Below are 17,016 nucleotides of genomic sequence, written 5' to 3'. Positions count from 1 at the left end.
CGGGTCCATCGGGTAGCTTATATGGGTTGACATTGAAATGATTCATTTTAAAAACAAATTAGGAGTCAACTCGAATTCGTTTATATTAACATAAATTTTATGTCTATTTTAAATTATGGTATCTTAATTGGTGTTGTGTCAAGAATTCTCAACCGGCCTTGCTTTCACCCACTAATTTTATTTTTCCCACTAGCTGTTGCTTGCCTAGTATATTGTATTGGTGCCGTCGTTCTCTTCTTTTTTAGGGATGAATTGCCACCTTCATTATTATAAAAATTAAACAATTAGGACAAGGAAAATCGAGAAATAGAATCAGAATGAAGGAGGGCACATGGAAACTAATTTGGGCGCATCCAAATAGTCCAAATTGCGTGTGGGGCCTTGACATCACATGATCCACCTTTATACGGATGCCGCGAATGGTTCATGTTTTATGGACCCCAGCCATTCACAGTCACCGTAATTCATTCCTTACCTGCCACCATGGAGTCACGGACTCATCCGAACCGTACACGTGGTCGATGAGTGTTGAGTGTTGAGTTGGAAGCAGGATCCTAGAATCGGATGACCAGAAAAAAAGATCCATACAAATATCCTAGAATATATCATTAAACTAATAATATTTACTAGGTTTATGCTGGATGACATTCCCAGCATTATGCACCAATCACTCAGTTTCAGTTTCAGTTAATTGGTAATCTAATTTAATTATCTTAAGATGATTTGCATCGTTCAATGGGGTCGGGGCCTAATTATTATTGCTGGTGGGTTTTAGAAAGTGGTAGGCCTGGAACAACTTTACAAAATTGACAGGATATGGGTATTCAGTGGACCATCGATTGTTGATGCACCCAGTTCAATTATTGGATTCTCAAATGGATACTAGCTTTTCTTTTAAGGCACTCATATAGTGTTAGGCTTGAAACGTATCATTTAGTTATAACAGTTCGAATGTTTAAGTCGGAAAAATCAAAAGATGAGCGTGAAAATCGCTATCTAATGTGTATCCAATAGTTTACAACATCATATAGTTACAAATTATAACATTTAACGGCAAGTTCTTATTCATTCTTACATTCTACTATTATGTGTACAAAGTTCAGATAAATAATGAAAGGTTACAAGTCACGCTTTCTTTTTCATCAATTGATGAAGTAAAGAGTCGTCCTCTTTTCATATCTCCTGGCAGATCTTGTAAAAAAGAACGCTATGTGCACCGTATCTACACGAAAGTTTCTACATCCCATAACTAGAAATCAAATAAAAATCTTATGTCTGGTCGGATGTCAACTGCTTTGTGGACCATAATGTATGTGACAATGCGATTTTCCACCATAGAAAAATATTTTCTTTTTCTTTTTGTGTGTACTTGGAGGGGAGGGAAAACCCACATGGCAGTAGTTATTGCAATATCAATTTGTTTGATTCAAAGTGGAACAAGATGGGACGCCATGAAGCGCTATTGATTTCACCCCATTATTCCCAATAATTCAGAGACTAAAATCTCCGTAACCATCATGAACATCACATTCAATACGATTAAAAGTTAGAACTTTTCTACCTTGTCATAATACATCTTGAATTGAGGCCTATTTTGCGATAAGTGTGTTCGTAACATTGTCATGCAGTATTATTAGTTCTCATGTTATACATGGGTGAGTAACGATTTTAGAGTTTTTAATCAAAGTGGGAGAGATTCGAACTTGAGACATCTTCAAGAAAGTCGAAACAAAAGAATTGGAATTGTAAGAAGCATTAAAAACTATTACGATACAATTATGAACCATACAAAACTATTACAATTCAATTATGATAGTGTTGTGTTGTTCAAGCCTATTGTAGGCATACTTTCTGACAATAGGAATCGCCACGGAGGTCATGGCGGTACGTAAACTATGACTCAAAATTGACAAATACTTGCTGTTCAAAACTTTGTGGTTTTTGTGTTGTAACTCGTATCCTTTAGTTCTACTATTTACCAGCCATTCTTCAACGATGGTAGTTTAGTTCTCCGTATCATATTCAGCATCCTTACAACATGGAATTTATTTCCTGCATAGATTGTGGTGGCTCCAGGTCTTTTTCTTCCAATACATTTCCACGCAGTCGCTGCATTTCTGATGCAAATATGTCATCCAACTTCTGCCAATTCAAAAACAATGAGTATGGTTAAAAAATAATGAAAAAGAAAATTAAACCAAATCTAGCTTCAAATTCTGCAAGGATGATATAGGCTCCTGGAACATGTAGAGATATTCAATATCCAACAGAAACTTCAATGACTGAAGGGCAAACTTACAGAAACTGCAACTCGCAAGCATTTGCACCGGGACACCGCCTTCTTTCTTTTATCTTCCAACAGATGCAGGACATCCTACAGAAACCAATTGGATAGGAATGAAATTAATATGCTAATCCAAGAGAGAGCTTGTAGGGTAAAAAATTAGTTTATTTACCTGTCCCATCCGGTCCCATAACTCTCGGCAAAGTTCTACAAACACAGTAGGATCACAAACAGTGTGGAGATGATCTATTGTCCCTAGCAAAAGAACCTCTAAAGCCTGCATTCTACTTGGGACAGCTGATTCCTCGCCCTTCGAGCCTCGAATAATTTTCTTTAACTTCGTTTTACTAGCAACTCTAGTCTGTATTTAGTTACATGGAAATGAAACAAAGCATTAACTCATCATACTCATATATTAATGATCATAAAAAATTGTAGTAAGCAACAGATAAGTTGACAACATTGTTAACCTAAGAAATTCAGCTGCAAGTTTTTACTCACATTCTCAGCAAGTTTCTCCACAACTGCTAATCGGTAGCTTCTAAATTTGGTCCTGAGCATCGCAGCTTCGTCTTGTAGACGTACTCCTGTGGCATATCCATCAGGGATGCAAGAGCTCCACGACATCAACCGGTTTTCTATGTTGGGCCACAAGAAATCTGACATCCTCTTCATGGAGTTAAAAAGAATTCCCAACTGAAAAACAATACATAGTATATTGATGAGTGTTGAAAGAAAGATAAGATTCCAAGTAGCCATTCAATTGTGAAGCAGAGTCTCACCTCATTTGGGACCGAATACATGTTCCCGCCCTGTCTGGATAATTTATGGACATATTTGAAGCCTAATATTTTGTTTGTCATATTATCCTTCAGCGGCGATAAAACATCACCATAGTTCTTGTCCAAAGCTTCCACAATTGCCTTCTCAACATCGGCAATAACCTTTTTAAAACACGAATAGTCTCCAAGTATTAGTCATACAATTTCAGGTTCAGAATGAAATAACAAAGAAAAAAGCTGTTCACACAGTCAGAATTGAGTATTCTTGTTTATATCGCTACGGCTATATACACTTTCCTTTTACTATTAACAAAATATCCCCTTTTTCTATAGAAGGAACCATGCATTAAAAAATAAACATAAGAGAAAAAGTTAAGAGTTGAGAGACAGATTGCACTTACATTCCCCAAATCAGATGTATATACTGGCCACCGACTAATGATGATTTCGAATTCATCGAGCATTTTCTTCAGCTCATTGTCCATATCATCAACAAAAAGGATTGTTCCATGTTGTGTTATGGCACCAGACCATTTTGCCTGAAATTGATCAATTTCTAGTAAATTTCCACTCGGATTGTATTCAAGAAATTCCATTCAACACTTGGATTGCATTCTACTGAGCTACAAATAAACACAACTTGCACCAAACTTTGAGCAACACTAGAAATATAAATCCTAGCTATATACCTTATCTAGCTTGCACTGGTCAAGCAAATGACGGCGTTTGTCCTGAATCCACATGGTTATATGCGAGTGAAACAGCTCTTTGGCATCAACTCCACCTTTAACAAGGCTGAAAATAGTTTTGCATGAGTAGGGATACAAAAGGTAATTAAAAACACAGATTAAAACCAGACAAATCACTCACTTGATGTTCCACAAAGAAAGATCCTGTTGAAATCCTGTAGTTGCAATAACAAGTTCTGCAACTGGAGGCGATAGGCTTCGAGGAGGGCATGCAACAAGGAAAGCACGCAATCTATTGCAGAGGTTAAAACTGTATATGCATGAAGAAATTGTTGGAAGGTCTATACAGCTGCACAACAATTAATAAAGAAAAATAATTAGTATACATAACAGAGGCATATTCAGTTATTCACCAGTCATCAGCTGTGGAATTTCAAAACCAAACATAATTACTAAACAAACGAGTGAAAAAGACGAGGTCACACATCAAAGGATATGACCATAAGCACATTCTGTGAATCCCAAGGATGTGGCCACAAGAACAAAATAGACTGCTACACAGAATGTCATACATACCTTGGGAGGATACCTTGCTTGTGGATTTCTATGTCAGTCAGAATTTCATTTCTAAGACCCAAAAGCAGAGATTTCATTTTCTGATAGGATGTAGAAAGGTCTCTCTGTGTTCCCTCATTACTGGTTAGAACCAGCTCATCTATCTCTACACAGTGCATTATTAACCTCTTTCGTGCGGCGACCTGTAAAGCCATTTGGATTTTAATAAAGTATAAAAAGGTAAGGGGAGGCTCATGCATGGAGAAGCTAGCTTCTAATACCTGGAAAAATTTGCATAATTTCAACTGTGCCTCAGGACTCAAAATATCATAAAGAAGGGCATATAGCTGGACAGCAGGTGCCAAAGCAGGTGCAGCCGTTCCACTGGCAGGCCTAAAACAATCCACCATCCCTGACAGTGAAGATTCTTCAAGTGACTTGTAGTTCTCAAAAACTGAAGCAAGAGTCTTCTTTACTTGATCCTCGATCTTTGCCAGCATGCAGTTCTGCTTGAAATATAATTTTAAGTTACAAGAGGGAAAAAAATATCTATTATCCATGTCTAACATGAAGGAATACAAACTGAAGAAAATTGCAAGTTTTTAAACTTAAAAATTAATATCAAGGCCAAAATAAGTAATGAAAGTATAAAATATACAAAATATAATGTATAATTGGTTGTCCCCATGGAGGATGAAATGCATGACCAGTTTACTCAAATGCCATGAGAAAATACCAATTGCCTCAGGGCAATTGTGAAAGAATTTTAACAAAGCCAAAAACCGAAGAGATAAGTGAAGGTACAAGGAGAAGCAAATTTCTCAACTAAGTTTGAAAAGGAAAACAAAGCTTGAGCCCAATGCAGTCAATTCTCATACCTCTTGATAACTTAACAGATTTGTGCTCTTGGCCTTCACATCTGATAGCAAATCATGTACTGTGGTGAGACAGTCTTTGGTCGGTGTAGCGACATCCATGACATAGGAAAGGTATCTGCAAGCAGCATGGAAAATTATACACAATAGAAGTTAGAAGATCCACAATTAGGTAATATTCCCAAGTTTAGTGTAACAAGTTACCATTCTAACATATTTCACTACCTTAAATTGGTGTATGTCTTGGATACTCCATAGTAGGATGCAAATTCAGTCACTAACCACCTCCATGAGCCATGTAACAACAAATTTCTTTGCTGAAAATGTTGAACCTTCATTGCAACTTCTAATGCACAGTCATATGCAACAGTTTCTGCGATCGAGCCATGCTGGACATGGAAAGAAGTGAAATAAATATCATACATACATCGAATTCCAAAGATATGTGAATCAGTTTTCAAGAAAGAATTTAGCTATTGTACTGTAAAACCATAAACCAATGTGAAACAACTTAAGTAATCTCACTCTAAAAGAAAAAAATTCAGATATTTCTGGACCATAGGATCTTATATAGGTACCTTAAGATTACTATTTTCATCTGGACTACTAGAATACTTCATGCTTAATTGTATTCTGCCGACAGGTTCATCGTCTAGATCACTGCTATATATAGGCCACCATCGTATCTTGTCACCCTGCATTAAAAAAAAAAGGGTTTAGTTCAAAGTATAACTATCAACCGTCCTTCTTACAGATGATAAGTAAATTACTAGTTTCTGAAAACTGCACCGGTTCAGCAATAGCAGTCAATTTGACTAAGGCATGACCACAATGTTGTCCCTCGGAATTTTGAACTTGTATAATCAAATCATCACCATTGCTATGTGGAAACCTGTACAAACGCAGTTGTTTAACTATAAAGGTATGGAACCATATGAAAGGGTAAAGAAAAAGAAAACAGAAAGGACAAGAGTACATACAACACGCGGGTTTCACTTGATCCGGGTTGCATCTGTATTGCATCCTCTTCAGGTGAACTTGTCAATCTCAAGAAGCAGGAATAAGTTTCTGACAGAAAAAAGTTCAGCTAGTGTCAGATGCTACTCAAAGAAAAGAAATCTAACTTGTAGTATGAAGACAAAAACATTACATTTCTGGATTCAGACTATGCTTGAATTCATTTTAGGAGCTAAATTAAAAAAGGTATTAAACCAAATGCAGAGATCCATGCCACTTTCATGTCATAAATATGGTGAGGATGTGAAGTAAAGAATTTTCCCGTATTGGAAACTTAAGGGACCTTGATGGGCTTATAAGGAGTTGGGCTACTCCCCCCCATTGCCAATTGGTTTTGGGGTGGAACCTGAACTTCCTTCTTTACTGTCGCCACATGTGAGGGGGCGTGTGAGGATGTGAAACATATCTTCCAGACCAGATTGGCTAGTACCAAGGGTGAGCTACTAATTCCAGCTAGATGGGCTAAATGTCAAGCTGGTTATTTCTTTACACAGAACACTCAACTCAAGTAAGCCTTATTTCCAACTGAAGCTAGCAACATAAATCTACTACTGTCATTCGTTAATATCTACTTAAGGCTTAAACTGTACAAAATATTTGCATACCTTGCACTATTTCATACGATGAAGAACGGTTGCACAAAGTATTTGTCCTTGTTTTTAGGAAGCTAGATCCTTGTTTTATATGTTTCCCTCCAGCCTCTAGGCAAGCTAAGCTTTGATGAGAAAAGGAATCATTTGGAGGAACATGAGGTTGTAGATAATGTTTCCTTGTAGATTTCAACCCAGAAGATAAATCTGATCTTAAACTGGAGAAGCGTCTACGATAAGAGCCATAATCAATCCTTGGTAGTTTTGGAGTGCAGCCAGAAGGTGGTATCCTTGGTATTTTCAGAGATGGGAAACTGCAGCCAGAAGGTGGTATCCTTGGTAGTTTCGGAGATGGGAAACTGCAGCCAGAAGGTGGTTCATCTGAATCCATTTTCACTTTACGAACTGTAGAATGCCAAAATTCCAATAAGATGGTGACGACCATAACATTTTGACAGAAAAGTAAACTGAGCAAGTTAACCAAGTAGTGTACCTTGCACTTTTATTTTGCCAGAAGTTTTCAGATGTCTTGGAGCTGCTGACGTACTGAGTAGCTGTGAAGGTCGTCGTTCTGCTAAAAGCTCATCTTCTGATTGTAATAATACATGCTGTAAACTGAAATTTCAGGTGTGAGTAGAGGAATGATTAGGTTGGTGAAAGGCCTAAAACATATGATATGACATTCCCATAAAATAAAAAAAATAAAAAAAAAGTATTGCTGCTGCATGCATAAAAAGACTATAAAAGACAGACACTTGATCAATAAAATGTAAAACTGGGTTTCCTAAAATCCTATTGACAGATACAGCAAAGACTCAAGAAGTTGACACATCAATATCCCATTCATAACTGTTATTTGCAATGGTGAGACACAAATTCACCTTAGCCCTACCTTGCACTTCCAAACTACTCATATTCATATACAACTACCAGGCAAAAGATTTAGTATGTAAATAATGTGAAAATGAAACAAAAATAAAGGAACTATAGTCACCCAAATGCATCTCGCAACAGTGCGCACTCGTTCTCCAAGAAACATTGAACTTCAGTGCAACAAGACTGCGCCCACGCATGAAGACAGACCCTAACACATGCATCATAAGCGATTACTGCACACCAAGTACCTTGCACACTGAATGCATGAAACACAAATGATAGAAACAACTACTGAATCAGTGAGGTTACAATAAAATGTACTCACTTGAATTTCTCTAAATCACTTAAGTTCAATAATCAAAAACCAACTACTTATGTGGTTATTCTAAATACATTTCAGCTATGTAACCGACCTTGCATGAAATACTGGTAGGTGAGCAGGTGAACGAATTGGAGATCCGTGAACTTGTACACCAGCAGAAGTCCTGCAATTCTTAATAGTCAGTTTATAGTTCCCCAGCAATGTCCTGTAGAGAAACAAAGAAACAGACCATAGCCACAAGAAACAGCAGTGCACAAACCTGATTGGTGAGTTAGAAATTCCATTGCTGGAAGCATAGTGTATAGAGCTGCCAGAAAAGACATTTTCTGCTTTTCTTGAACCATTTGTGTTTGCAGGAACAATCCAATTTGAAGAGTGACTTGTGTCATGTGCTCTAAGAGGTGAACTTGGCTCATCAGCATATTCAATCTCCAAAACAGGAGCACTGGGATTATTATTAGAAATATTCTTCTTCAGCTGTGCTTCCAGACGATCCCGCACCACCTACACAGATGTTAGCAGACTGTTGAGTAAAACTACAATCAACTAAGCAATAGTTAGAAAGCAAATTGTTCTCCAAAGGCAAACCTAAAAAAAGGCTTTTCTTTTAGAAACAAACAACAGGCATTAATGAAAAATAGAATATGTATGCCAATTAATTCAGCTGTGCCTACTTTGTTAGAATAACTTTCTAGAATCACAATTCGTTCCAGCGCGTTCCCTCACCACACCAAAAACCTTAACTAGTTATATTTAATCTTCAAAATGGTCCATACTAAGTTTAAATAAGAATGCATTTCAATTTACATGCATGAAGCTTTAGAAACAAGTACATATAATGGTATCAATTAATATCAACAATTTTCCACTTGACAGCCTATCCTAACAAAAAGAAAAGCTTGTTCACCATTATGCTTTGTTTCAATGTCATACAACCGAAATAGCACCCACGAAAAAGGTAAAAGATAAAAACAAAAAGAAGCATCTAGTATCAAGAATAAATACAATTGTGAAAAAGGATAAAACCTGATTATGCTTGGATCTTGTTTCCATATTTGCCTGCAAAGTAACACTAGCAGAATAATCATTCAAAGTGTATGGCCATCTCGGGGCACCATCATTGTTCCTTTCCGGTTGGCTAAATGCAAATTCAGTACTTGTATCTGAATCAGACAATTCAACTTCTATAATTTCAGGACATCTTACTCGGTTCCTTCCACAATTCCCATCCACATCTGAACCAAACCCGCTTTCGTCGCCATTCACAGGTACTGCTGAAGAAGGCAATCCGAAGCCTCCTCCTTTCCTTAAGTTGTTGACAGCAGACTGTACTCTCTGTAACAAAACTAAATCATTAGAAAATCTTTATGCATGCAGAGCCTAGTCTCTAGTACAAACTTGCAAGATGCACACAAACACACACTTGGCGAGTCATCGAATCAAAGACTAGAACTTTCAACTGAAGATGCTAAAAGAAAAGGTTGAAATTCATTAGGCTTACCTCTCCAACCCATCTTAGGCCTTTGGTGTCCAGCCCTCCAGTGAACGCCATTATGAAGTCTCCTTCTCACCTAATAAATTCAACAACATAAACAAACTCTTAGTAAGAAAAGCAAAAGGCTTTACAGCAGAAAAAACTCACAAAGAACCAGACTTTTGATACATTATACGCATGAAAGAGAACAAGGGGAAGAAACCCAAATACCGAAATCGAAACGGCTTTGCAGAGAAAAACTGAGAAACAACAAAGATGACAACTTTTATTGGTTCATGAGATGTACGAGGTAAATATACCACACACTTGAGCTTTGCAGAATCAATTGGGAACCAAAACAATGCATGAATCCCTTTTACAATCTGGAATTACAATCACGTAATCTGTGATCAACCAAGTGATTTATGTATTTATTATAGTTACCTAGAGCAAAACAGAGATGATATTTGCTTTTTTCATTATCTTTTGACCAAAGAGACTTACTAGAATCAATCAGGAAAGTTGTCAGAAATTTACTTGCCAAAGATGAGCCTAGTTTATAACTTGGAACAGAAGACTTACCCAGAAGAAAATCATGGAAATCTTTTTATAAGAAATCTCTAAAATTTTCTGGCTTTTGCTTCCTCTCTCACTCTCTTTCCTAAATCCTACTTGATTTCATTCCTCTCACTACCAGGAAACCTTCCTTTTCTCTCTTGGTGTCAATTCCCTCGGCTTTTCGATATTTCAAAAATTAGAAAGTATTTTGTTTTGGTCTGAAAATATAAGAAAATCAAACTACATGTCAGTCCAAAATCTACAATACGATTATACGAAGACGAACAAATTAATGATGAGTCTGTCCAATGAAGACACATAAGATTTTTTATATTTTTATTTTGGGTCGGATACAGAAGAGGATTTAAAGGAGACGTGCGAACTATGCGAGGCTGACGTGGCATATGCAAAGTTGCTTCTCATAACGGTCGAATTTCTTAATGGCGCGTATTTTTCATCTCTTGTTTAGGGTTCAACAATTTAGCACCGACTTAGACTTTTTCTTTTTTCCGTTGTGTCATGAATGGGAGTCGAAAATGATTCCAATTCCTGCTTCTCATGTGTTTACTAATAATGGGTATTGGAGTAATTCTTATTCCTTAATTCACTTATCTAAGTTTCTCAATTTATAACTTCAAACATCACTTTCTGGTTTTAACCCTCATCCTTTCTTTACCAATTTTTTTTTATCACAAGAATAAGAATGCGAGGGATGGCAAACGTTCCCTATACCCATCCCAACCTCATTTCCGTCGAAGATGGGATCATGAATTTGCAATATTATGCGTACTTTGTAATATTTCAAAAATACATGTGAAAAAAAATTTAGAAATAAAATCATTCTCTGTTCCCGTCCTGCCCTCATTCCTGATTCTTTCCCGCCAAGCGAGGCCCATTCGAGGCAGGGCTTTCCCGCTAAGCAAGGCCCATTCGAGGCCGGGCCTTGCATCAAGATATGTGATCTACACTAACATATACTTTTCCATGAATTAGGATATTAGGTGATGTATGATATACTAATACTACAATATCTTGAAGAATGGAATTGGCATTCCACCATTGTTTTTCCATGGGCATAGTAATCGTGAGGAATAATGTTTAATTTTGTTTCTTCTTTTTCTAGTACGAAGGAAAATAAAGAAAAATGGTAATATTCAAACTTTACCCTTGAATGTTAGTATATTGAATGTTAGTATAATGGTCTCCATCACTTGAGCTACAAGCTCCCACTAGAAATATTTACTTCATTGTTATAAAACTTCAGGAATCGGCCTTGGCTCCAAAGGCCAGACCCGTCCTAAGCCTTCGAGTTCAGCGCCAAGAACCAAGGCCGACCGTGCCCTAAGCCTTCGAGTTCAGCGCCAAGAACCAAACCCCGAACCACAACCTCCGGATAGTACTGAAACTCAGTATCCTGGGCTATATATGGACCCGAGCTCGAATTCAAGCCCCGATCCCATAAAAAGAAAAAATCTACTCATTGCAAAACTGAGGAGGAAAAAAAAAAATACAAATTTATAAATAAACCCAATTCTAGACATGTATTTATAAAAAAACCCAAGCACTATTTAAACATAGAAACACACCCAAAATCAACCCCAAAGTCAACTTTTTGGGTGTGTTTATGAATGAGTTTTGAGTGTGTGTAATGATAGGTTTTGGGTGTGTTTATATGTTTAAATAGTGCTTGGGTTTTTTTATAATTTCAACCCCCATTTTGGATGTTTTAGTGAAACTCCCAAAAAAAAACCCCATCTTTGAGAGCCTAGTAGCTCATCTGAGACCTCTTCCTTCTTTGGTCTCTGCTGTAGTTAGTTTACGCAAATTCGTTGTGCCGGATGACACAAAATCCAAAAATTAACAGGTTAACGGTAATTCAGGCCGGGTCTTCAAATTAACAGGTTAACGGGAATTCAAGCTGGGTCTTCCACTAAAGAAAGACCAATGATGGCTTCAAAGGAATTCTTTTCCTCATGTAACACATACCATTATTCAGTATAAAGGATACAATTTAAATTTCTATTAACATTCTGACTTTTTTCCTTTTCATGTGTATTTATTACCACCACAAAGATAAACAGAATTTTAACAGGGAAAAAGGGAAGAAACTGGATCCAAAAATTGTTGGATCCAGATCCAGATTCCAGATAACAAATGCTAATTAAGGCATTAGCCTAAGTGAGAAGATGGTGAAGCAAGATAGAACAAACACAAAACCACATGATCAAGATCTAAACCTTCTAAAACCAATAACTAATATATATTTTGCCTGTATTGGAAACGAAATTAAACTCTACATTCATAAGTTTGTGCAGCAACAACCTGACAGCATATCAGTCATCATCTGACCCAAGAACCTGCTGCTTAAGAACCTGAATTTTAGCAAACAACTCCTCCCTGTTTTCCTGCGAGACAATAATCGCCGTTGAGCATGCTTTAAAATGGCTTAATAACCTAACAGCCAATTAGTTAATAAGGCGGAATTTGCCACTAAGTCTATAACTACCTTGAATATCAGATACCGAGTGCTGAACCAGATTGTGTATCCAAGACCCACAACTTCCAGCAACTTGGGGAACTGAATCATATGGTGACCAAAGTCAATATCCCAGAGAAAGGGAAACCTTCAAAATTGCAAATTAGGAAATTTAAATAGAAACTGACCAATGGAATAGAATCAATAGCTCCAACAACAGCTGATGCTAGCCACAGGGCAAACAAGGCACCACCACCATAAAGTAGAACGGCATATGTATCATCACTGTCCAACTGCAATTAGTCAAAGAGCAAGACATCAGTACAGCATATTTTTTTCACAAGGGTATTTGCATTTAGTATTTGGCAACATGGTTTCACCAGAATCCAATCAGAAAGCTGGATAGAGAATGCACTCAGCAGTATATGCAAGCGTGCAACAAAGAACTAACACAACCAGATTTGAAACCATAAGGGTTAACGCTAACGTATGCAAATTGCATGAGAGGCTGCAGCATACAACTGCGACTGCGAATCACATATATTGCTAGAAAGCTATAACAATTTGCCTCTCAAATTGACACAACAGAAGGGAACCCCAAAACAGTAGACAGTAAACCAATTAACTACCCAAGCAGTCCAGTTCTCAAAATCAGAGAAAAGCCCAATCAATAGCATATGGAGCTAGGGGTCAGGTTGTCTTTCAGACAATTCATGATAAGAGGTTGCAAAAAGTTTAATCAATGCCTTCACATGCAACAAAACCCACATCTAAAACATGGGCTTATTCTTGTTTATTTCAGGTTTAGAAAAATATTTGAATTTTCCACAATTGAAAAGAAACCATTGAGTCAATCATAAAGAACTTGATAAAAATAAGAGATCTTCGACAAAATGCAAAACTTATAAGATTCTCTCATTCAAACAACTCGTTGATGTAAATATTGACATCATGCATGCTTGCATTACTATCTTCCATTCATTAGCAACCAGTTTGTGCTAAATAGCTATCACCTTCTCTTATACTTGAAGATCAACTAACAACAGAAACAAATGAAAAGTAATACTCACACCAACGGAAAAGATTGAGCACAAAAATAAAGGAACAACAAAATGAACACACCAGATACTGAACCAAATTAAGCTATTGAGTTGTTCAGGTAACCGCTCAGAATCAACATGACTGTCGAGGTTCCATTGAGCATTCTTAGACACTCTCAACTAGTTACTGAATCATCATCACAACCCAAAGATCACACAACCTTTTCAGGAACTAAAGCCAAAGAGTCATAGTTTTGAATAAAGTAAAAGTAACTCGTACAACTTGTGCAAAAATCAAAATTGACGTTATAAGAACAGTAAAACAAATAAATAATCACCAGGCCGTCACAATGCCTGGAAGTAAATAGATGGAAAGTGTGTTTTAAATTATCAAAATGTACAGAGGTCATAGTGCTGCTGGAGTAAAACCTCAAGAAAACACTTAGTTGCTCAGGTAACCGCTCAGATCGACATAATTGTCGGAGTTCCATCGAGCATTATTACACTCTCAAGTAGTTACTGAATCATCATCGCAACCAGGTTTGTACAATATCAGTTTTGAAGAATTTAAACAAAAAAATTAGTTAAGATGGATAAACCAAACAACACCAGTGCATCTTGGATAGAAAGAAGAAACCAACATGATTAGAAAACACAAGGAATTAAACCAAAATATCAAAAATTCTAAAAGGTATAATAGCTATACAGTACAAAAACAGAATGAAAATACTGAACTTTAACCAGCAATTGCAATAAAAAAAAAATGTAACACCAAATATCTACAATAACCAGAAAATGGGTTAGCATCCAACCACTTGTTAATGAGGTAGGAATGAGGAATAACCTACAGACATCCAGTTAGGAATGTGTTTACTACTTTAAAAAATATATATGTATATATATATATATATATCAACAGTTATACAAAGTAACAAACCTTTATGTCAAGGTTATTGAAAAACTCAGATATCTGCGTTTGGCCATCCACGCCGTCCACAGTTGAGTCTTCTTTGGGTGCTTCTTCTGCCCAAGTTCGATTGTAAAAATTATTTTCAGGTGGTCGAACATCTTCCAATGATATCACACTATCTCGCTCTTCAGCGGCATAAGGATTTCCCCCACTTGGTGTTTCCTCTGATGTTGTTGCTCTTCGCAAAAGCAATCCTGAAAGAAAAATACAAAAGACAATGCTCCCATCAGCTAGCAGTCTCTGTTACTTTCAATATATCAAACTAAAAGAGTATCGACCAAACGCCCAAGATGGACAAACAACATTAAAGAAACCCACTTGAAAATTCCAAATTAGACAGCAAAAATACAAGTAAAAAAAACACAACAAAAACAATAAAAGAACATAAATTTTTTATTTTAAAAATGAGCCAAAACCCAAAAACCCTAGCTGAGAAATGAAAACAAAGCAGAAATTAAGCACACAAATTAAAGGGGTTTGTTTGGATGGGATACCAAATGCTAAGGGATGGAGAACGTACGAGAGTGAAGCCTGACAGAGTTGCGTGAGATTGAGGTTTGTCTGAGAGGGAGTGAGGGTTTGGACGTGATGTTGGTGGTAGGGTTTGTGATCAGAAGCTTGTGGTGGTTTGGAAGGTTGGAGATGGCTTGGGTAGTAGCTGTACAAAGCTCCATTGTCATGAGGCTCAACTTGGTTCAGTTCCTTCTATTGGTGGACGATCTGAGAATTGGGGGCGATGCCACCGCTATATAGGAGGGAGCTGTGCTAGGGTTTTTGGGGATTACCGAAATATTTGTTATCCTTCCATTTTTTTCCTTTTGGGATATACACAAAAATGGAACCTCATAGAAATGTTAATCAGAAATAGATGTGCTATTACTAAACTGCCATTCATATAAATAGACCAATATTGACCCTTAATTTTCCTCATGACGATTTATTCCTCCACATTATGTAGGCAGATTAAAATAACAGTCCGGTTCACCCGGTCGCCAAGGCCTAGGAAAGAGCATGGTCACCGGTCGTTAGATACATGATCCAACGAAAAATATTAACCAAGACTTTATTAAACAATATATATTTAATATAAAAAACTGCTCGAAAATTCAATTATATCAAAAACTAATTAAATCTTATGCTCTCAGGCCTTCTCCAACCCATTTGGAGCTAAACCCAAATTTTTCCCTTTCAAAAAGTAACTTTTATTGGACTCAAATCATTTTCTCCCCCAACTCTCCAGACCTGAATTTTAAGTCCGCTACTTTATTAAATTGTTAGAATGGTTTAAGTCTAATTTTTTTTTTTATATTATGGTTAACTTTTCTTCTTTTAATCTTTTTAAATAACTTCATAATTTAATTTTTTGAACAATTTGACCTAAAAAAATTGAAATTCTACAAATATAATTTTATTCAAAAAGAAAACACACAATCTTCAAATTCACCATACATGAAACCCAAGAGGAATAAACTAATAACCACTATCGTGGGGGCTTGGATAATAGTCCCCTCAATTGTCTTTGGGATTAACTGCAAACTGTTGACCTTGTGCATATTATTGCATAATTTCATTTTGTTTATTCCCCCAATACTTCTTCTTTCTTGGAGTTTGGAGTGAGTTTTGGAGTTGGATATGATTTTGATTAATTTAAAATATTATTATGACCGTTGAAATTTTTTTACCGTTTAAATAGCTTGGATTTAATATGGATCATTGATTTGAGTTACTATTGAAATTATTAAAAAAAAAATTTGTTTGAATTGTTGACGTTGGATTTCAAAGGCAACATCACCGGCGCTTGCCACGTGGCTAGACAACAGCTGTAGCACATCAGCAACGACGGGGCCTACTGATTCTTCCTTGCACATGAGCTTCGTCAGCCTTAAGTGGACTCCACCAAAAAGTTTTCCAGTCCAAGCAATAGCTGGAATGGTATTTGGCTCCAATTTTGAGTTTTCCCAAATTTTGGTCCCTTATTTTTCTTGGGTTGGGAGAAGAATTGGGCTATAATTTGGAATTATTTGGGTTTGGCCTCATAGGTTGGAGATGGCTTTACTCAATATATATATATATATATATATATAGAGCAAAAGGCAGAGAATAGTGAAATATTAAAAATACCAGAAAATGTCGTTGATTAATGCAAACGTTAAGAATTTAAATTATTAATTAAATTAGGATAATATGGTAAATTCACACTTAAAAAAAATTAAATTAAAAGAAAAAATTAGATAATGGATCATATTTTTACGGAACACAACTACCCATTATCTTTTTAATTCTTAAAAAAAATTAAATTCTTTTAAAAAAGGCCTCTCGCAGAAGCGCATGCAGAGAGGTTAGTATATATGAGGCTGGATCCGTGGCACTATGTTTTTAATACAAGTTTTGACACAAATTTTGAACCATTAGATTTAAACACTATTAATGGCTGATATTAAATCTCACAACTAATTTATTATTATCTTTCTAATAACACTTTTATTCAACATTGTTTATTATTATTGT

The 17,016-nt window shown here is 36.4% G+C and overlaps 2 protein-coding genes and 2 non-coding genes across 4 annotated transcripts; all 4 read right to left on the bottom strand.

Annotated features, from left to right (window-relative positions):
• Positions 1–1,674: 1,674 nt before the first annotated feature.
• On the bottom strand, positions 1,675–10,377 carry LOC103334607 (uncharacterized). The gene is made up of 22 exons (XM_089043406.1): positions 9,492–10,377; positions 9,017–9,325; positions 8,250–8,494; positions 8,082–8,153; positions 7,787–7,924; positions 7,286–7,407; positions 6,808–7,197; positions 6,166–6,253; positions 5,975–6,077; positions 5,764–5,880; positions 5,411–5,574; positions 5,189–5,303; positions 4,592–4,816; positions 4,332–4,513; positions 3,937–4,104; positions 3,756–3,861; positions 3,468–3,605; positions 3,067–3,228; positions 2,786–2,980; positions 2,457–2,645; positions 2,300–2,374; positions 1,675–2,142 (listed from the first exon to the last, which is right to left on the bottom strand). The coding sequence occupies exons 1-22, from the start codon at positions 9,540–9,542 to the stop codon at positions 2,032–2,034; spliced, it is 3,465 nt and encodes a 1,154-aa protein (XP_088899532.1). The 5' UTR covers positions 9,543–10,377; the 3' UTR covers positions 1,675–2,031.
• A 1,728-nt stretch (positions 10,378–12,105) lies between these two features.
• On the bottom strand, positions 12,106–15,326 carry LOC103334272 (CURVATURE THYLAKOID 1D-like protein). The gene is made up of 5 exons (XM_008237217.2): positions 15,029–15,326; positions 14,476–14,702; positions 12,687–12,791; positions 12,529–12,600; positions 12,106–12,427 (listed from the first exon to the last, which is right to left on the bottom strand). Exons 1-5 carry the CDS (start codon positions 15,186–15,188, stop codon positions 12,356–12,358), a joined length of 636 nt encoding a protein of 211 aa, XP_008235439.2. The 5' UTR covers positions 15,189–15,326; the 3' UTR covers positions 12,106–12,355.
• Positions 13,650–13,742, bottom strand: LOC148920964 (small nucleolar RNA snoR128). Its single transcript, XR_016123449.1, has one exon. It is a non-coding gene; the product is annotated as a small nucleolar RNA snoR128 (small nucleolar RNA).
• On the bottom strand, positions 13,985–14,074 carry LOC148920963 (small nucleolar RNA snoR128). Its single transcript, XR_016123448.1, has one exon. It is a non-coding gene; the product is annotated as a small nucleolar RNA snoR128 (small nucleolar RNA).
• Positions 15,327–17,016: the final 1,690 nt, after the last annotated feature.

Source organism: Prunus mume, linkage group LG1 (assembly GCF_029339155.1).
Source record: "Prunus mume cultivar Tortuosa linkage group LG1, ASM2933915v1, whole genome shotgun sequence".
Classification (NCBI taxonomy): Eukaryota; Viridiplantae; Streptophyta; class Magnoliopsida; order Rosales; family Rosaceae; genus Prunus; species Prunus mume.
Note: the sequence above shows the minus strand (reverse complement) of the source record. Positions and strands in the feature narration are given on the sequence as shown.